The sequence below is a fragment of the Colossoma macropomum genome, unplaced genomic scaffold (genome assembly GCF_904425465.1).
Source record: "Colossoma macropomum unplaced genomic scaffold, Colossoma_macropomum, whole genome shotgun sequence".
In the NCBI taxonomy this organism is placed as follows: Eukaryota; Metazoa; Chordata; class Actinopteri; order Characiformes; family Serrasalmidae; genus Colossoma; species Colossoma macropomum.
This window is the reverse complement of record NW_023494810.1, coordinates 27,102,252-27,121,219: the sequence shown is the minus strand read 5'-3', so window position 1 is coordinate 27,121,219 and position 18,968 is coordinate 27,102,252. Positions and strand designations below refer to the sequence as shown.

The window sequence follows — 18,968 nt, the reverse complement described above, 5'->3', positions numbered from 1 at the left end:
TTTTCCAAAGCATTATTAATTTCCTTACCAGCTTTACATTGACATTTACAAGAATACGAGTGTTTAGAATTAGAATTCATCCTTGCGGCATGGACTACACTGTATTGTATCGAGATATCAATACATCAACATGGCAAAATAAAGATTAACCAAACTGGCGCTTTATTTGAACTAGCTTGGGCCAATAAAAACTGCTGAATTCAAATCAAGTGGCACTTAAGGGGGTATTTTTCCCCTTTATGCAAAAAGGCAGAGGGAGGCTTTTGTGGCTTGGAGAGACAGATATGTTTACACTTGTATAACGTGGATAAATTGTGTCTCAGACGTCCTGGAGTGATGTGAATGATCGCCTCTTTTATTAGCATCTTGGGTGCATTTACACCTGCATTTTTTGTAAAATATAGATTTTTGGATAATCTATATCCAGATATAATCCTGATGCTCAAGACACGTGAAACTACCATATGTAGATTGATTCAAAGTGATCTACTCTTAACTAGCAGGCAAACTTCAGACTCCAAACACATCTTAGCTGGACTACACTTGGGGCACTTGGGGTAAAACTGCATAAATCTGAATTCACACTAAACTACCATGTTAGGCTTGTTATCCAACACATGCAATGCTGTAAGATTGTAGTCAGTGCTACGTCAGGGTGCAGGAGAATGGATGACTCAGGTCAGACTCTGATGTAAATTAAATATGAGTGTGAGTCATGTCTTTGAGGGTTGAATGGTGTACCACTAAAATACACCTAAATAAACTGAATTGAAAGAAAACAGACACAGCTAATGTTATCCTCTTCAACTCTTTGAGACCACCAGTGGTTCCAAAACACACTTCATACACGTCATATTCTTCATAACTTTCATTTTTCATAAGCTACATTCTAAAAGTGGGTGTGATATGAGAGCTGTAACTGTCATCTTTCCAGTCAAATAGATGGGTAATGTAATTTTAAACCCTTAAACCTTTAAAGCTGAACTCACAATTGTTTTTGTCTACTCAAAGTCGACCCATTTTTCCACAAATCTGGGCTATAAACTATAAACAGATGGTGTCTCTTCAGTGATCTGCTCTGTAAAAATTATTTTTATAAAATAATACAAAGAGCGTCTAAGATTTTTGGCTTTTAGCAGTAAATTGTCAGCATATAGCAATATGTGTATGATCATAAAACACATTTTCTGTTAATTTGAGGGGAGCTTTTACCAAAAAATAAATAAATAAATAAAATAAAAAATTACATTTATTTCATGCAGTTACTGAATAATTTGCCTTACGATTTGGTCATGTAAATTCAGATGGACAAACTAAAAATATACCCTGGGGAATAAGAGGTTATGTTTGCTAGTGTATCAGCGCTACAAGCCTAATGGGCCACTAATATGTTTTAAAATAAATGTATACATTTCTGCTTGAAAGCTAGTTGTCATTAATGCTTTCATTTAGCTCTTATGTGGAGTAGTTTTGTTTTCATTGGTGCTCTGGTTTATTATATTATTTACTATAAACCAATGAGCCAAAACATTATAACCATAGATGAAGCAAATATCGTTGTCTCATAACAACAGTGCAGGTCAAGGTCTGGAATATATTAGACAGTAAGTGAATAGTTGGTTCTCATACTTGATGTGATGGACGCGCGAGAAATGGGCAGGGCTGAAGACCTGTCTGACTTTGACAAGGGCCAAATCCTTATGGCCAGAAGACTTTCAGAGCGTCTCAGAAATGGCAAGGTTTGTGAGGTGATTCCAGTCAGCAGTGATGAGTACTTACTGAAGGTGATCTGAGGAGAAGGCTCATTGATGTGCAAGGGCAATGAAGGCTATCCTGTTTGGTCTGAACTGAAAGAATGACTACTGTTGCACAAGTCACAGAAATTTTAAATGATGGTTAAGGGAGGAATGTGTCACAATGCACAGTCCATCGCACCCTGCTGCATATGGCGCTACGTAGTCGCAGACTACTCAGAGTGCCCATGCTAACCCCTGTCTACTGCCAAATGTGCCTAAAATGGGCATGCGAGAACTGGACCTTGAAGTAATAGAAGAAGGACACCTGGTCTGATGAATTCTGAGTGCTGCATTTACCTGAGGAAGTGATGGCGCCAGGATGCAGTGTGGGAAGAGGACAAGCCAGTAGAGGGAGTGTGATGCTCTGGGTAAGGTTCACCTGGGAAACTCCAGGTCCAGGAATCCATGTGGTTGTCAAAATTGACATGTGATCCCTTCATGGCAATGCAATTCCCTGATCCTCTTTCAGCAGAATTTTGTGCCCTGCTACACTGCATACATTGTTTGGAAATAGTTTGAGGAACATAATGAAGAGTTCGTGGTGTTGTCCTGGCCTCCAAATTTCCCAGAACTCAATCCAATCGAGCATCCATGGGATGTGCTGGAACAAGAAGTCCGATCGGCGGAGGCTCCACATGATAACTTAAAGGACTTAAAGGATCCTTCAGAGGTCTTGTAGATGCTTTGGCAGGTCGGAGTTGTTTTCTTGGCACACAGAGAGCCAACAGCATATTTGGCAGGTGGTCATAATGTTTTTGCTCATCAGTGTATACCAGGGGTGCACAGCTCCATTCCTGGAGGGCCAGTGTCCAGCAAAGTGTGGAGCTTTCCCCACTCAAACACACCCACCAAACCTGGCAATTAACAGACAATAGGTGTGTGTGAGTAGGTAAAACACCAAACTGTGATGGACAGCAGCCCTCCAGGACCAGAGTTGTGCACTCTGGCGTATACTATTATTACTACAGTTCTTATTTAAAGAACTGTTTGTGCTTTAAAGAACATCTTAAAATAAGACTATAGATGAATGTTCTGTTATTATGACTCACAGAAACCGTGATCAGAAACTGACTTCAAACTGACACACATGCACACATACACATTGTGCCCATGTGGCCCCGGGCTCACCCCAGGCATTCTGCAGGGAACTGGGCTGAGAGAGGTTGCTATGGCGACCTGTCTCTCTGCACTCAGATCTCCAGTGCACTGCTGATTGCCCTCTTCATCTCTGGAGATCACACACACATGTGCTGGATGCATACACACACATGCATGTACATATAGGGTACCTTGCAAAGGTTAGAGAGCACCCTTCATTTATTAGGGTTCCAGTCAAAACAGCTGATTATATATATGTTATTCCATTTTGAGCATCTGAAAGAAGAAAAATGTATTTACAGAAGCCTCAATTACAAAATATATCATATTTTTCAATATTAAGTGTGTCCACTCTTTGCCTTTATTACAGAGTCTGTTGTTTTTGGGAGATTTGCTTTCAACTTTTCAAAAAAAAATTGGCAGGTATATTTTTCTGCACCTCCAAAGTTTGGTATTACAAGTTGGTTGCATTTTCTGCTTCTCGGGATCCAGGTAGTCCTAAACATATTTAAAGATGTTGAAGTCTGGGCTCTGGGGTGGCTAGTCCATTGTTCTGAGAACATCTGCTTGATTTTCTTCTTTTTTGTCTATTTCCTTTTTTCAGTAGGTTTACCATCCACTTCTTTTTTGTGAATTATGAAAATGTGCATTAAAAATCCTGGATAAGAGGCCAGAAATTCCAAAAAAAAGAAAAGTTGTCAAAATAAGTTTTTAAGCTTGGATGTGGAAAAGTTGGTTTATCCCTATAGATTAAATATCGTATAGATTAAATTTTATAAAGCAGTGATGGAAAGAGGTTTTCTAACAAGTGTCGACATTATGAGAACGAAAGTCACATGTTTGTAACTACGTCCACTCCGAATCATTCCTCTAGTGGCTTTTGCGGGGGCGACGTGGAACAGTGATTTCAGCCCTCATTAAATGGGTCACTGCCCACTCCGCCAGGCTTCTCTGAACTGTTACAGCTGTCACCATGTACAGCTGACAAAGGACTGTAAAACTGAATTACTGAGAGCTAATAAAGGTTCAAATCCCTCCATTGTGTACTCCATTGGGAGACTCCTGGGTGCGCTCTGGTATCCGACAGGCACATGTGCTGGTTTTGCCATGCGAGTGCAGTTTCCTCTCCATTCATAAACGGAACTTGTTCCAGCATGTGCCACTTTTGCTGCCTGAATATTCCTGCTCAGTTGGCGAAGTTGTGTCTTGTTATAAAAACCAAACATCACAAAGAATTGTAAAAATTGAAATGTACTTTCTGAATCGACAAGGACAGCTGCAACAGTTTCTAGTGACATTTTTATTTGAGTTGAAAATGCAACAATGTGTGCTATGCAAGAATTTACCTAAGACCCAGTTGAAAGAGGAATCACACCTTTAAAAAAAAAACTCTGCATAATTAAATCGTTAACAGGTAAACAAAGTCATTTAGAGTGGTTTGGTGTTGAAAGCTGCGTTTAAAGAAACTAACCAAGTCTGAATTGTTCACAGCAGTGATGATAGGAACCAGATGTCTGAAGAGTTTAATTGCCACTAAAAGCTCTTCAAAGAAAATTATTACGTGAAATGGTGATGAATATACTGGCTGATGTCTGAGACATTGTTTTCCAATAGTTTTATATATATATTTTAAATCCATTCATTGCAGTGAGCTAAATGCAGGCATTGTAAGGCAAATTAGTCCCCTCTTAAAATTTATTTTTTCAGATTGTTTTATGATATTTTTGAGATCAAGTTTTGGCCTAATATATATATATATATCATCTAAACCGCTTATCCTTCTGGGTCGCGATGGGGTGCTGGAGCCTATCCCAGGGCAGACAGACAGACAGACATACACATTCACACAGTCACTCACACCTAGGGGCAATTTTAGCATGTCCAATCGGCCTGGCTGCATGTCTTTGGACTGTGGGAGGTTTTGGAAAGTGAATAAAATGACTATATTTGTGTTATATACAATATCTATAGACATAGAGACCTCTGGTTCCTATGACCACCACTAACTGGACTAACTGAACTTTTGCTGGAACATCCAGCCAGCAGGGCATTACAGTAATCCAGCCTTGAGGTAATAAATGCATGAACTAGCTTTTCTGCATCCCGTAGAGACAATGCATTCCTTAATTTAGCAATATTGCGGAGATGCAGGAAAGCTATTCTGCTAATATTGGTTATATGTGCATCGAAGGACAGATCAGGATCTATCGTGATACCTAGGTTTTTCACAGATGTACCTGATGCAACTGAGAAACTATTAAGCTTAAGCGTTAAATTAGACAGTTTGTTTCTAGCAGCTTTTGGACCACGAAGAAGAACCTCTGTTTTGTCTGAGTTGAGCAGGAAGAAGTTACTCGACATTCGGTCTTTTATGTTTTTTAAAAGGAGCTGCAGTGGTTGTTGTGCTTATGTGAATCCAGCATTGTGTTTGACCGCCAGAATATGGCGTTATTACCACATGGAGGAAGCATCGGAGCATGCTGTTAGGAACAGGTACAACAGCTGCAACATTGCGGTACATTAGCACATTTGGAATTTGTTTCTGACTACCAAGTTGGCCTACCCACTTTTTACAGGCCTACCCAAAGATGTATTTCTTCCTGCGCCACTGGCCTGCTGTATCAACATTATGTCACTGTGACATAAATTGAGCTTCAAAATCTGTGTTTTCACCCCAGAAAGTGAAACCTGGCAAATGAAACCTTCATGACAAATAAGGCCTATTCGAAAAAGCCTTTATAAATGTTTATGTAGGTTTTTGTCAGTTGTCATGATGAGCTTATGTAGGAGTCATGCAGCCTTATGAACCCTACAGTGCCCTACAATAAAGTGTCACTTAGTTTTCTTATTATTTTTACTATCACCAATTTATAATAACACCAGAGCCTCAGGACTTTGAAATAACACATTGTGGAAATATGTAATAAAAATATACATAACATATACAAGTCAAAATATCTTATATTTCAGAATCTGTTAGAAAGTAGCCCACCTTTGCAGCTTTACCTGCTCTTGATCATTCTTTCAAGCAGCTTTATGAAGAGAAACCTGAGAGGCATGTTTTTTGTGGACCGAGGTGCATATTTCCAATTGATTTCAAGGGGGGAAAGATGCATTTCGTGCACTGTTTTTGCCCCCTTTCCACAGTGGTATTTTGTTTGGGCGCCCTGAGCTGGACACAAAGAGGTCAAATATTCTACATCCTGACCTTTTTCCTGTGTGCCATTTATAACGGAGGGATTAGTGGTTGCAGTCCGAAATCACAACATAAAGAAAAAGCAGCTGTATTTGTAGTTTAGTTTTTGCTGTATCACTTTAAAATAAGACTGTCTTTATGTATATGAATAGTTTAAAATGAGTTCATTAATGGTTATTAATTAGGTCATTAAAGGTCTTAAAACTGAATAAGCAGTTACAACACAAAAATAAGAAGGGTTACAGTGACCTGTTGTTTGCCTAATAGTGAACCCACTTCCATCTATACTGACAAACTTCAGATGATGCTGGCTGCTTATTTATGTTGTCTTCTCGATCAGTCAAACCAGTCAGCTTCATCAGATATTCATATTCATCACATTTAAGAGGTCACTTTTACCCTTTTTATTTATCTGTTATATGTCTTGTTGTTTCTATTAAATAATTTTCTCTCTCATCCCCTCTTTTTCTCTGTCTCCCTTCCCTATTTCTGTCTCCCTCTCTCTATTTAATGCTTTTTAAGGTGTTTATGCCCTTATTAATAACAAATAATACACTACTTTTAAACCATTCATATAGGGTTTATAAGGGTATTCCTACTGTAAAGCGGTACTGTTAATACTAGTTATCCAGTAGTAGTTCAACTTTCTGCCTGTACATACTGAAAAGTACATACTGCCAGCATCGAGGACTGACAGTTACGATGCTGTTGTGAACCCCCAACAGTGCACCTTGTGATTTTTTTCATCTTTTAAAAAAGCGCAGCATGAACCCTCTGCAAGAAACCTTCATATTAAAATGACTTTAAGATGAAGAATTATTCTGTTCAGTGTATCCAGACTTTTGACTGGTACAGTAGGCAGTGGCTGTCTGTATTTCAGACACTGCAGCCTCAGCAGGAAACTTCATTTTGGGCTTCTTCTTTAGCAGCACAGCTCAGCTGGAAGACTGAATAAAGAATTTAAGTTCAGATGAAGCCGTGGTGAGAGACTGAGCTGCTGTCTCTAGGAGCAGATAACACACACTGACGATTGAAAGACGTGTCATCTGACACATTTACGCACACACACACACACACACACACACACACACACACACAGTGCTTCTGATCCGGCAGCAGACTGATGATAGAAACAGTGTGAATAGACAGTGGAGTCATTACACACATACATAGTCTAAAGCAAGCCTAATTAGGAAGAACGTCATTAATAATCACTCCAATAATCTCTCTCTCTCTCTCTCTCTTCATTCCTCTCTCTCTCTCTCTTCTCACTGTCTCTGTCTCTCTTTCTTTCTCCCTCTCTTCTAACTCTTTCTTTCTTTCTCTTTCTTTCTGTATCCTTTTCCGTCTCTTTCTCTCCCCTTTTTCTTTCTTTATCTCTTTATATCTCTTTCCCTACTCCCTAATTTTCTCTTTCTCCCTCTTATCTTCTCTTCCTCTCCCCATCTTTTTTCTGCCTCTCTCTCCCTTCCTCTTTCTCTCTCTCTCTCTCCCCCTTTTTCTTTCTTCAAATATCTTCAAATTCTCTCTCTCTTTCTGTCTTTCTCCCTCTCTTCTTTTCTCCTTCCCCTCTCTCTCTCTCTCTCTCTCTCTCTCTCTCTCCCTCTCTCTCTCTCTCTCCCTCTCTCTCTCTCTCTCTCTAGCTGGGGAACGCAGGGAGACTTCACCACCACTCATCCGCTCCCGGCTGTGAAAGTGAAACTTTTCACAGAGAGTACTGGAGTGCTGGCACTGGAAGATAAAGAGCTGGGACGGGTAAAACACACAAACACACACACACACACACACACACACACACACACACACACACACACAATCAAAGGCTATGTTCACATCATATATTTATTATATCATATATTTTTGCTCAGGTCTGACCTTTCTGTCTTTGTGGTTCCCAATCATGATTATAAGTGACTCATACACTGTCTGCCCAAAAGTATTCAGACACACAGCTGCACAAGAGCCTAAGGTGACTATGACCAATGCCAAGCGTTCCTAGAAGGGTATACATCCAGCAGCACTGGGCTGTGGAGCAGCAGAACTGCGTTCTCTAGAATTCTGGAGCTCCATCCAATACGTCTGGGATGAGCTGGAGTGATTCAAAACTCAACATCCAGCATCAGTACCTGACCTCCCTAATGCTCTTGTGTCCAGCCGTGTGATTTGTAATCAGTGCCAGCTTACATTTTCCTAAAGGGGCACATCAGTAAAAATGGAAAATGTAATTATTGCTACAGCTATAAACATGCTTACATGCATCCTTCCGTCTCCTAAATATAAGGACTCCCCATTCTGATGATGTGGGTAGATCTATCTATCTATCTATCCATCTATCTATCTATCTATCTATTTATCTATTTATTTATTGTTGCTAGCTGACAATGCAGATGGAAGGCAGGTAACTAACATTAATGTTGGAAAGCTAAATACCTTATATTGCAACCGAAGAACTACGGTAACTGTTTTAAAATCATTGTTTCAATGGAGAGAATGGATTATCCAGATAAATTCCCTCAGTTTAGCTTCTTTCTCTGCACTACTGACTCCACAGGCTTTCTATAATTGAATTGTGTCTTTGATAAAGAAAAAGCCTATTTTGTTTAATGACTAAGGTAAGAGCACAAATGCTCATTTGGATGTTCTTCGATAGCCTGTACATCACTGTCTAGGCTAGAAGTTAAGACTGGTTGACACCACAGGGATTCCCAGTGGTTGTGTGCTGCATATGCGTAATGCACGCTGGGTACTGTAATGAGAGAACACAGATGAGCTAAACATAACAGTATAAGACTGTGAATTCTGTCAAACCGATGAGGCTGAGGAACACACTGCTGCACCACGGCTTACTAACACTAAAAACATTCTTAATGCTAGTTTAGGCCAGAACCCTGGCTGGAAAACACTGCTTTATTTACTCAGACTGATCTGAGAGGTTCAGGTTATGTTTAGTGGGGTTAATACATGTTAAACTGATCCCAGATCAGTGAACATCACAGCTTTAAAATATGACCAACTACAGATTCTATACACTGCCTGGTCTCTGTCTTCTCTTTCACACACAGGCACAGTCTCTCTCTCTCTCTCTCTCTCTCTCTCTCTCTCTCTGCATCTCCATTTCTGTCTCTCTATCACTTCCTCAGATGAGATTAGGAAATGATGGAGGCTCTTATACACATTACAAATGACTTCATTGTTTTGAGAGTGATGGCATAGATAATGGAATCTCATGTCTGTGAGTACTGGGAGTGACCGAGGATGATTAGCAAAACAGTTTAGACCACGGATGCCCAGCCCTATTGCTGGAAGCCTTCATTCTGCTGTGTCTAGCCTGAACGCAGTGAAAAATATCCATCTCGTTATTTTTTCATACAGTTCCTGTGTAAGATAAATGTCGACTCATTGTTTTTGGCTGCTGCCTGTCAGGGAGAATATGAGGAAAAAACTGCACAGGCATCATGAGGGAGGGTGTGTAGCTCCTTTAGAACCACAGTTATGAACTGAAAGTATTAATTAGACATGTTGTGACATTAAGACTAATCATCACCTATCAGTAATATTAATAAATGTGTTAAGGCACGCTGTATCAATCCATAGTTCTGTCTAATGTTTCTACTCTGTGTACAGGTTGTGTTGCACCCAACTCCCAACAGCCCCAAACAGCCTGAGCTACACAAAATGACTGTCTCTAAGGGCTGCCCGGACAGTGACCTGAGGATTAAATTAGCAGTTCGCATGGACAAACCTCAGAACATGAAACACTGTGGGTAAGTAAGGAAAAGCATGTGTGACTACTACAGCCCCCTAAATGCAGAAGTAGATGCAGGAATTAGAAATTAGCAGCGATAAAACCGAGCCTAACGCTAAAGCTATCCAGGAATTCAATTCAAACCTCATTAATGTTGAGGTTCTTCCAAAGTCTTCATTATCCTTCAGAAAAAAAATCACCATTTCAAAACCTGTTCGCTTTTGAAGTATCATTTATAAAATATGTCTGTCCACCTCAATGTAAAAATGCTGTGAGATTTAGTAACCTTATTTTAAAAGTATAAAAGGTGAGGTTCCACTAACAGACTCTCTCCTTGAGAATGGACCGTCTCTTGCCATTAGTTGTCTATTGGCGGCATCTAGTGGCCAATATTATACTGCAACAGGGTTTTAAATCCAGTGAAAACTCCATTGAATCCTGCATAGAAGTGCACTTTTCAGGGCCCCTCAGCTCTATCCCACCTGATTCACCCCTCATGCTAATTATCAACCCCCTTATGCTGTACAGTAAGTTGCTTTAATTAGTGTCATGGATTGGGCAAAAGAGCAGCGGTGACCAAAAATGATAAACATTATAAAACATTTTTATGTATTTCCTATTTTGCCCTTATTTTTTTGGTGTGTCAGCTATCATTACAAAAAATTACCTTTGAGGTTTTTTTTTTTTGCTGGTTATTAGCATTTTGCAGGTCTATAGACCTGAAGGTAACCCTTCACTGCTTTGTCACACTTTAAAACAATTCATTTAAAGGGTTCATATCATGTAAAATTTCATTTCCTTTGCTTTTTTGCAGTAAAGGAGTTTGAAGTAATATGTAAACATTGTCACAGTTTCAAAATGTGTCATTCACTGTCCAGTCCATGCAGTTCATATATGGAAATAAAGCTGCAAAATAACCCATTTTGAGTTTCTGTGACGAACCAACCACCATCTACATATATCCCCCTATTCAGCTTACAGCAGTTTGGCCCCGCCCATTTACATTGCAGTTATAAGGAGTGTTTCAGCTCTGAGTGCTTTTTGAATGAGGCACAATACCGGACAGCCAATCAGAACAGAGCTCATTTATTTTATATCAGTCTTAAAGGCCTTTTTAGTCCAGGGGATAAAGAGAGGCTGAGAAGTGTCATGTTAATATGAATTATGACCAATTTTGGTACACAAACCATGCAAATATTATAAGGGAAAAATATATACAAGAAAAGTGTAGGATATGGGCCTTTAGAGAAATGACTTGCTGCACATTGTCAATGATGTCCACACACCATCCATAGTGTTTAGATTTTTCTTCTACACACATTTCCCAACATAGACTCACAAGACATCAGTGAGTGCCTGAGTTTGAGGCATCTGCATTGTCTTGTTAGAATATCATCATTTGTTGTGGTTTTCCTCCTTTAAGTGAACAGACAGGATAAACATATCAAAAACAGCTGATGAACATCAGCGTCTGACATACAGTACTGTGCAAAAATTAGACCCTTCATTTATTTCCAGTCATAATAGCCAGTAAGTATGAGTAATTAATTTTGCAGTGTCAGGAAAAAGCAGAAAACATATACTACCAAGCAAAAGTTTGGGGTCACTTGTCATAATAATAATTGTTATTCAGTAATAACTCATACAGTGTAGATTGAAATGCTATAAACTAGACACTAAATGTAAACCTTTATTCACAGTTTACTTTATTCACAGTTTACAGTAACTTGGCAACAACATAAAGTTAGGACATGGTAAGAAAAATATGCAAGTGTGTATATTATATAGTGTATAAATAATACGCTATAATTTTTCTTTTATTGGAATTTGTTGTCACAGAAATACTGTATAATAATAGCTGTTTAACTAGCGAGATTTGGTATCGGTTTTCAAATATGAGGCTCTGTGGGTGGTGTCAGTTTCAATGCTGTACAGATTTCTCAATTACCATGAATTCACTTACAGCTCCGTTTATCATCAAAAATGTCTTCATTTTTGCAGATTCCTATAAACTGTTTGAAACTTGTAAGAAATTAGTTTCATCTAAGAATGAAACTGAGCAAAGAGATTTTTTATATGAAAAAGGTTTTATATGAATGAAAACAGTGATCCCAAACTTTGGAAAGGTAGCGTATATATAATAGAAAAATAACAACTAAATATAACATCAACTATTTCAATATTTAGTTTGTCCACCAGGAGGGATATTTTTCCACACCTCCAGAATTCAGTATTAGAAGTTGTTTCCATTTTCTGCTTCTCCAAGTATCCAAGTAATCCTAAAGACATTCAATGATGTTGAGGTCTGGACTCTGGGGTGGCCAGTCCATTGTTCTGAGAACATCAGCAGCTTCTTTGATTTCCTTCTTTTTAGCCTATTTCCATTTCTCAGTGAGAGCTTCTTGGCAGCTATGATGTGTCCTAATGACATCCTTTCAGACCCATAGTGTTCAGTTTTCTTTTCACAGTGGAAAGATGGACAGAAACACCTGTGGACTTTTTCAGATTTGAAGCAAGAGTGGAGCTTGATTTTCTCCTTTCTCTCAAAGATGAAAGCTTTAAGTGCTGTTTATCTGATGATGACAGTTTTCGTGGTCTACACTATAAAAAATTTCTAGTCAGTTCAACCTAAAAAATTTACTTCATGTGGGAAATTAAACTAGTTTTATTCAACCTAAATAAACACTTTGAATGAACAATTCTTTCAATCAATGTCATTTTTTTGAGTTAAATAAAACTGGTTGAACTGCTTGTTTCAACATGAAGATCTTTTTTTAGGTTTATCTGACGAGCCATTTTTTGCAGTGCACCAGGTCTTGCACAATTTTTTAAAACTTTAAAGTTTTGAACTCCAGGTTTCGGAAGCTCTTTCTTCCTTATTCAAGTGATTTATCTTACTTCTAATCTCCTCAGAAATACATCCTAAAAATGAATAACTTGTACTTAACGGTTATTTTGACTGGAAACTAAATTACATTAGGAAAAAATGATGCTTTGAATTGTACATGTTTTTGGTTTCACATAAAGAAAGCATGTTGACACTGTTGAATCATGTAAATTCAAAGCCCCAATTTTTTCAATGCATTGCAGTTGCCTCAGTTTGAAAGGCATATCTATCACCAGAATGATCATTTTGATAGATGGTGATGTAGCAGCTCTGAAAGGCTAAGACAGTGCAAACCTCGCTCTCTTTATCTCTTTCAATCACTCTCACATTCGGGCTTTGGGCTTGATCATGGCTTTGCCCTGGAGTTCTCTCTGCAGTCTGATTGGCTAACGCTCCTCCATATGTTTCCTATGTGGCCCTCAGAGCTCTATGCTGCTTGCAGAAACTTGCCTTAATCCCCTTCCCCGTGCCGACCACTGCCTCACTCCGTCTCCCGGCAACCCTGTGCCACGGCAACCGCTCGTGCCCCGGGAGCTTGTTTATTTAGAGCAACGTGCCAGCGTCCCCTTAACGACACCAGTGGGGGAAACGCTGGCACAGTTATGGCCTGATGTGGGCAAAGGACGGCCTGCTTGACTTTGTAGCCCCAGATGTTCTTTTTCCTTTGCGTTTAGATACTGAAAAGCCGTCCATATGCCTGCAGTAAAGGCTTCCTGGTTTGTATATGTACAGCAAATACACTAGAACTAAATTTACTTCAGTCTTATTATAAGACAGCAGTTTAACACTGAATCTGTCATAATGACAAATTTTATATGGTGTTATAGCATAAAAGCCTTATAACACTATAGGTGTTATAATGACAAATATAATGTAGTGTTTAGCATAATGACACTGTCTATTATTATAATCAGCAGCAGAACCAATATGTTAACATTTCCGTTCTGTGGTTCCGGTCCAGAATCTTCTTACATGGGTTAAAAAAAGGCAAGAGATCATTTAGACCCATGCAGGCTTTATGTAGGCCTAATAATTAAATATTATATTTTAGAAAGCTGCTAGATTCGGCAGTTGTGTTTATATTGACGAAGTAATGTTTATGTGCATAGGCTATGGAATTTTACTGTCAGTCCGTTGCTCATAAATGAACAACTGTATACAAAAATTTGGTACCCTGTTCAATTTACATTTAGTTCATTTTCCAAGTTACAATACATAAACACATCCTCTACAGAGGAGACACTGCTGCACATCCTAATGCAATATTACTGATTATTTGCTTAATTTAACATATTAGTAAAAAAACATCAAAAGTGACCTCTGCAAAATTTATGGGAAATGTTATTTTTCATGTTTTTTTAACTCAGTAAATAAATAGAAATTTAGTATTTAAGTTTGTTCCCTGTAGAAGGTGTGTAAACCTATTTTCACTTCAACAAAACATGTAATTTGACCAGAAGGAATACAAATCTTTGCACAGAGTTGTAGCTGTCATAGCCAATAATTGTTTACCAGAGTTTATTATAGCATAGATAACATTTTGCTGCACTTGTTAGGCTATGTATGCTATCATAACGACTAGCAAACAACAAACAGGCCTGGTTATCTATTTTGCGCATTCCTTCAAGCTGCATGATGTATGATTTTTTTGTTAAAATTGAAAGAAGTAGCATGACTGAGTCAATGCAAAGTTGAAAAAAAGATATGATGATAATAGTAGATAATTCAGTCACATCCTCAGGAGTCCATCACCAAGTTTTGTTCTATCCGAATTATTTTTAATGAGCTTGCAATTGCCAAATTCATCCACTTGGGGAAGGGGTCTCAGATACAACCCACATTATAAAGTGTTCTTCTGAATACAGCTGTCTGCTTCAGTCAAGAGATCTGTTCCAGAACAGATGTTTTTGTTCCAAGCAAAATGCCATTCATTTCGTTCCATGACCCTGTTTGGAGCCCTTATTATACAACATCTTCTTTTTGTTGAAATACAATAAGAGGTAGCCTACACATAAACAACAAACAAAATAACCAGCTCAGTCCACACATGAACCTCAGTATGCAAATATAATTAAAATGAAATCACAATTATATATATATATACATATATATATATATATATATATATAATATACATGAAATAATAAAGAGTAAATACACATACAGTGCTGAGCAAGTCAGAGGCCATTCTTTTGTTTATTGACTTTCCAGTGAAAACAGCCACTGAGTACAAGCTATTTTCAGTGTCAGAAAAGAGGCAGGAAGCAAATATTTAACAGAACATTACACAAAAATCTCCAACACTAAGTTTAAAATCAAATCTATCAGTACATTCTGGGACTCCTAACAACCACGCAAGGCCTGGTAGACCACCAAAACTGTCCCAATAGGATAAACGGTACAGATAATCAAGCCCAGCTTATGCTTCAGATCTGTTTCTGTCCATCCTTCTGCTGTGAGAAGACAACTCAACACTATGGGTCTGAAAGGACGTGTAGCTGTCAAGAAGCCGTTGCTATAAAAAGGAAGAACATTTGCGCTAGAACACTGAAATTGGACATCTGAGATGTGGAGTGAGGTTTTATGGACTGATTAATCCAAATTTGTAATTGAATTACTTGATTGTGAGAAGCACAAAGTACGAAAAATGCACAGAACTTCCAAGAGGGAACTTTGGAGGAAATATATCTCTCCAGATGTCTTTGAAAAACTGAAAGCAAGTCTCCTGAAATGAATAGGAGCTGTAATAAAGGCAAAAGGTGGACACTGAAATTATATTATATAAGTTGTATTGACTCCACACACCCCGTCTCATCTCCAGGCTTTTTATTTTATTGTTCTGTTTTAAAACATTAGATTATGAAAATGTATAAATGTGTACTTTTCACCTGGAAAAACTTATTTAAGGTATACAATTGGATATTAAAACCACTGTTGTAGCTTTGGGTGTATATTTACATTGTTTGTACCTTGATGAACGAAAGATGTACCTGCACAGAACCTTTATTTCTATCAGTGTATATATACTGCTGTACCACTGCTATACCTGTAAACACCTTTAAGTACTTCTTCATCCAGAAGCTTCAGCTGCATTAAAGGTCATGCTACTCCAATAGTGCCTTGGACCTGATCCCTTTCACCACAGGAGGGCAGCAAACACCCATTTGCAAACATCACCATACTTACTGTCTACCCCTCATGCTGACTGTCTGTCTGTCTCTTTTGATGTGTTATTCACCCTCATTCTACTGACAAGTATAACAGTTAGCAAATATGTGAATTATCCAATATGATATATATCCGTATACCTCACTATAAACTGTGAGTAAATGTGTTAATATCTAAAATTTTAGCTTTTCAGTTCTTTGCCCCAGAGGAGTGTGTAATAGAGGCTGTATAACATATCTTGAAAGTCTTCCATCTATCTTGACATCTGTTTCATGTCTTTGTGCAGATACCTTTGGGCTATTGGGAAAAATGTGTGGAAGAGGTGGAAGAAAAGATTCTTTGTCTTGGTGCAGGTGTGTACCCCCCCCCCAACCCTCTTCCCTCCTTTTTTTCAGTCTGCATCCCTTTGGATGGGAATATGTCACCTACAGTGATGCCTTGGTTTGCCAAGGTGCACAGCTTTTACAGCTATATTGTTCAAATACTAAAGCTGAGATCACTTATTGATTTGATGATAATTATCTACGAAGGATGTGAAATCAATAGCTTGAATTTAGAATGTTTTTTTTTTGTCATGCATAAGCATACCAAAGAATTTGCATGCAATCCTTGTTTAATATTTTTTTTTCTGAACAAAAACAAAGATGCTTAGTCACAAATGACAATGAGTTACATCTGTTTTTTAAAGTTCTTGAAGAAGCTCTTTGATTATTAAAGACTAATATATGTTCAAATAGTCAAAAAACAGTTAACATGGCAGATTTTACGGCTGAAATGAATAATTCTGAAAGAGTAAACGAGTCTGGACATGCATTAATGTTTATTCCTTTATGGATATTTATTTTACCTGCCACTAGAGCTAGGTTTGGAAATTCAACACTTTTCATGATAACCAAACTACTTAAATACTATTAAGAATCATAAAATGGTCATTTAGTACTGAATTTCAATACCTAAGTATTCAGTTTTATCAGCATCCAGGAGGCAATAAGCAACACTTGTTCTAAAATCTAATCTGCTGATTAGTTGTCTAAATTACTTTCTATATCGTTGTTGTCGGAAGAAAACCTTGTCTCTCCAAAATGATCATTTTACAGGAGAAGGAAAAAACATGCTTTACTTTTAATGTAAGTCAATGGAACCAGACTATTTTCCAAGTAATTCTGTGCCATTTCTTTTGGTCCATTCTTCATGAAATTTATGTCAAAAACTGAAAAACAAAAATGGAGATGGTTTTCTTCAGATAGCAGAGATTTGCAAAGTAAATATCCCCAATATATGCATTCCTTCATTTGCCCGTGAACTTTTGCAGGCAAAATGAACACACTTGACCAATTATGGTTGTCTCTGGTGTTGGTACAACAACAACCAAGATCAATGGATCGGCTGGGTCCCTTTTGGATAGTAACATTCCCAGTGTCAACACTTGCCCATTTTGATATCCTTTGGTAGCTTGAAAACATTTGCAGTGAAAAAAAATGGCAAAAGTAAAAAAATGCATCAGTTTTGATGCGTCTGAACATTTCACATTTTCATGTCATTTATTCGCAGTGTGTTCACTGTGCAAAGGCATTAATGCTGCATTAACACTGCCTTGAAGTGAAGCACTTACCTCACTGTTTTGTGGGTGGGTAGCTAAAATATGAACAAGTTTAGCTGCCCGGGCAAAGTTCTAGGTGCCAGTCACATTTAACAATTTAACATTTAACACATTTAACTTTGACAAATCTTCTATCAACAGTTATTTCAGCGAGTGTATGAATGTGGATGTGATGTAACTCTGTGCTCTGAAACTCACTTTTCGTTTGCAAAATGTTGAAGAAAGTTAACCTTTTTGTTGCTGTCTTGCGCCACTGCAGCTCCCAGAATCCCCCAAAACTAAAATAGCCTCACTTTTCTGTGATGTGAATACATGGTGAGGCTTTGTCGCCCCCTCTGGCGCAAATGTAAACTACCTTGTATATACTGAATACTAAACAAAACCTGTTTTTAGGGGGGTAATTATAGTGAAAAACTGAATTTTCCCTCACAAGTTTGTAATAAAAGTCTTTGTTTCAGTATATAAACATAAACAACAAGTTTCAAAAGATACCATTCTCTTTCCAGTCCATTATAGTCCATATATATATATGTGATGCCATAAAAACCAACACATTTACATATGAAGAGATTCATTCCAAAATGCTGCATATCCTTTTGTAACAATTTTAGATATAATGGACTTTTGAAAAGAATAACATCTGATGTATGATGGAAAACATTTTTTTTCTCTAATAAAAAATTAATTATGATATAGCATTGATATTTACTGGATGTGTGAAGCCCACCCCCAACAATGTATAACATGAAAAAAAGAAAATTCTTTAAAGTGCTTTATAATGAGTTTTGGAACAAAACCCTTCATATGTCCACCTATTCAGCTGTTGAGCTCTGCCCACTCACACTGAAGTTATAGGGAGTGATTCACTGCCCGGACTATTTTTTTTTGAATAATGCACGATACAAAGAATGAGGTGCAAAAAAGGCTAAAAAATGGTCATGTAGAAATGAATTGTGACATAAATCCATACAAATGTGTGTAAATGACAACAATATCAATACTTACTGATAAAATTGTGCCGATTTTATTGATTTTTTGATAAAATCACCCCAACACTTACATATACTTTCAACAGAGAAGCCCAAATCTGCAGGCAAAGCACCGCACCTCAGACGCTTGGCTGTAGTTGGTTTATTTCTGTCCCTGTTTTTTTTCATCGTGGCGTATACTGGGCTGCTCTGTGGAAGGCTGCAGCATGTCCGAGAGCTAAAAGTTGACAGGCTGGTTTTGATGGAGGAAAGCGTACGCTGCCTGGCTCAACACTCGCAGCCAGCACAGCCTGCCACATGCTCCGGGCCACATGTTCAGCAAATGACAAACTACAGTCAATAGACTGCCCCTGTTTATCTGTCTGTGTGCGTGTTTTCGTGTGTCAGTGTGCATGCGAGCAAAAACATTCCGAGACGCCCTGTTTGTGTTTCTGAATGTCAGTGTGTGTGCACATAAGAGAATGTGCCAGAATGCGCTTTTTGCGGACC

The 18,968-nt window shown here is 38.2% G+C and overlaps 1 protein-coding gene across 4 annotated transcripts in view; it reads left to right on the top strand.

Annotated features, from left to right (window-relative positions):
* Window positions 1-18,968, top strand: part of cadpsa (Ca2+-dependent activator protein for secretion a) — a 192,120-nt gene that overhangs the window by 92,038 nt on the left and 81,114 nt on the right. For all 4 annotated transcript variants that reach the window (XM_036559375.1, XM_036559372.1, XM_036559374.1 and 1 more), the window contains exons 7-9: window positions 7,734-7,845; window positions 9,715-9,854; window positions 16,177-16,243. In XM_036559375.1, coding sequence (XP_036415268.1) covers window positions 7,734-7,845; window positions 9,715-9,854; window positions 16,177-16,243 — 319 coding nt within the window. The remainder of the gene's footprint in view (window positions 1-7,733; window positions 7,846-9,714; window positions 9,855-16,176; window positions 16,244-18,968) is intronic.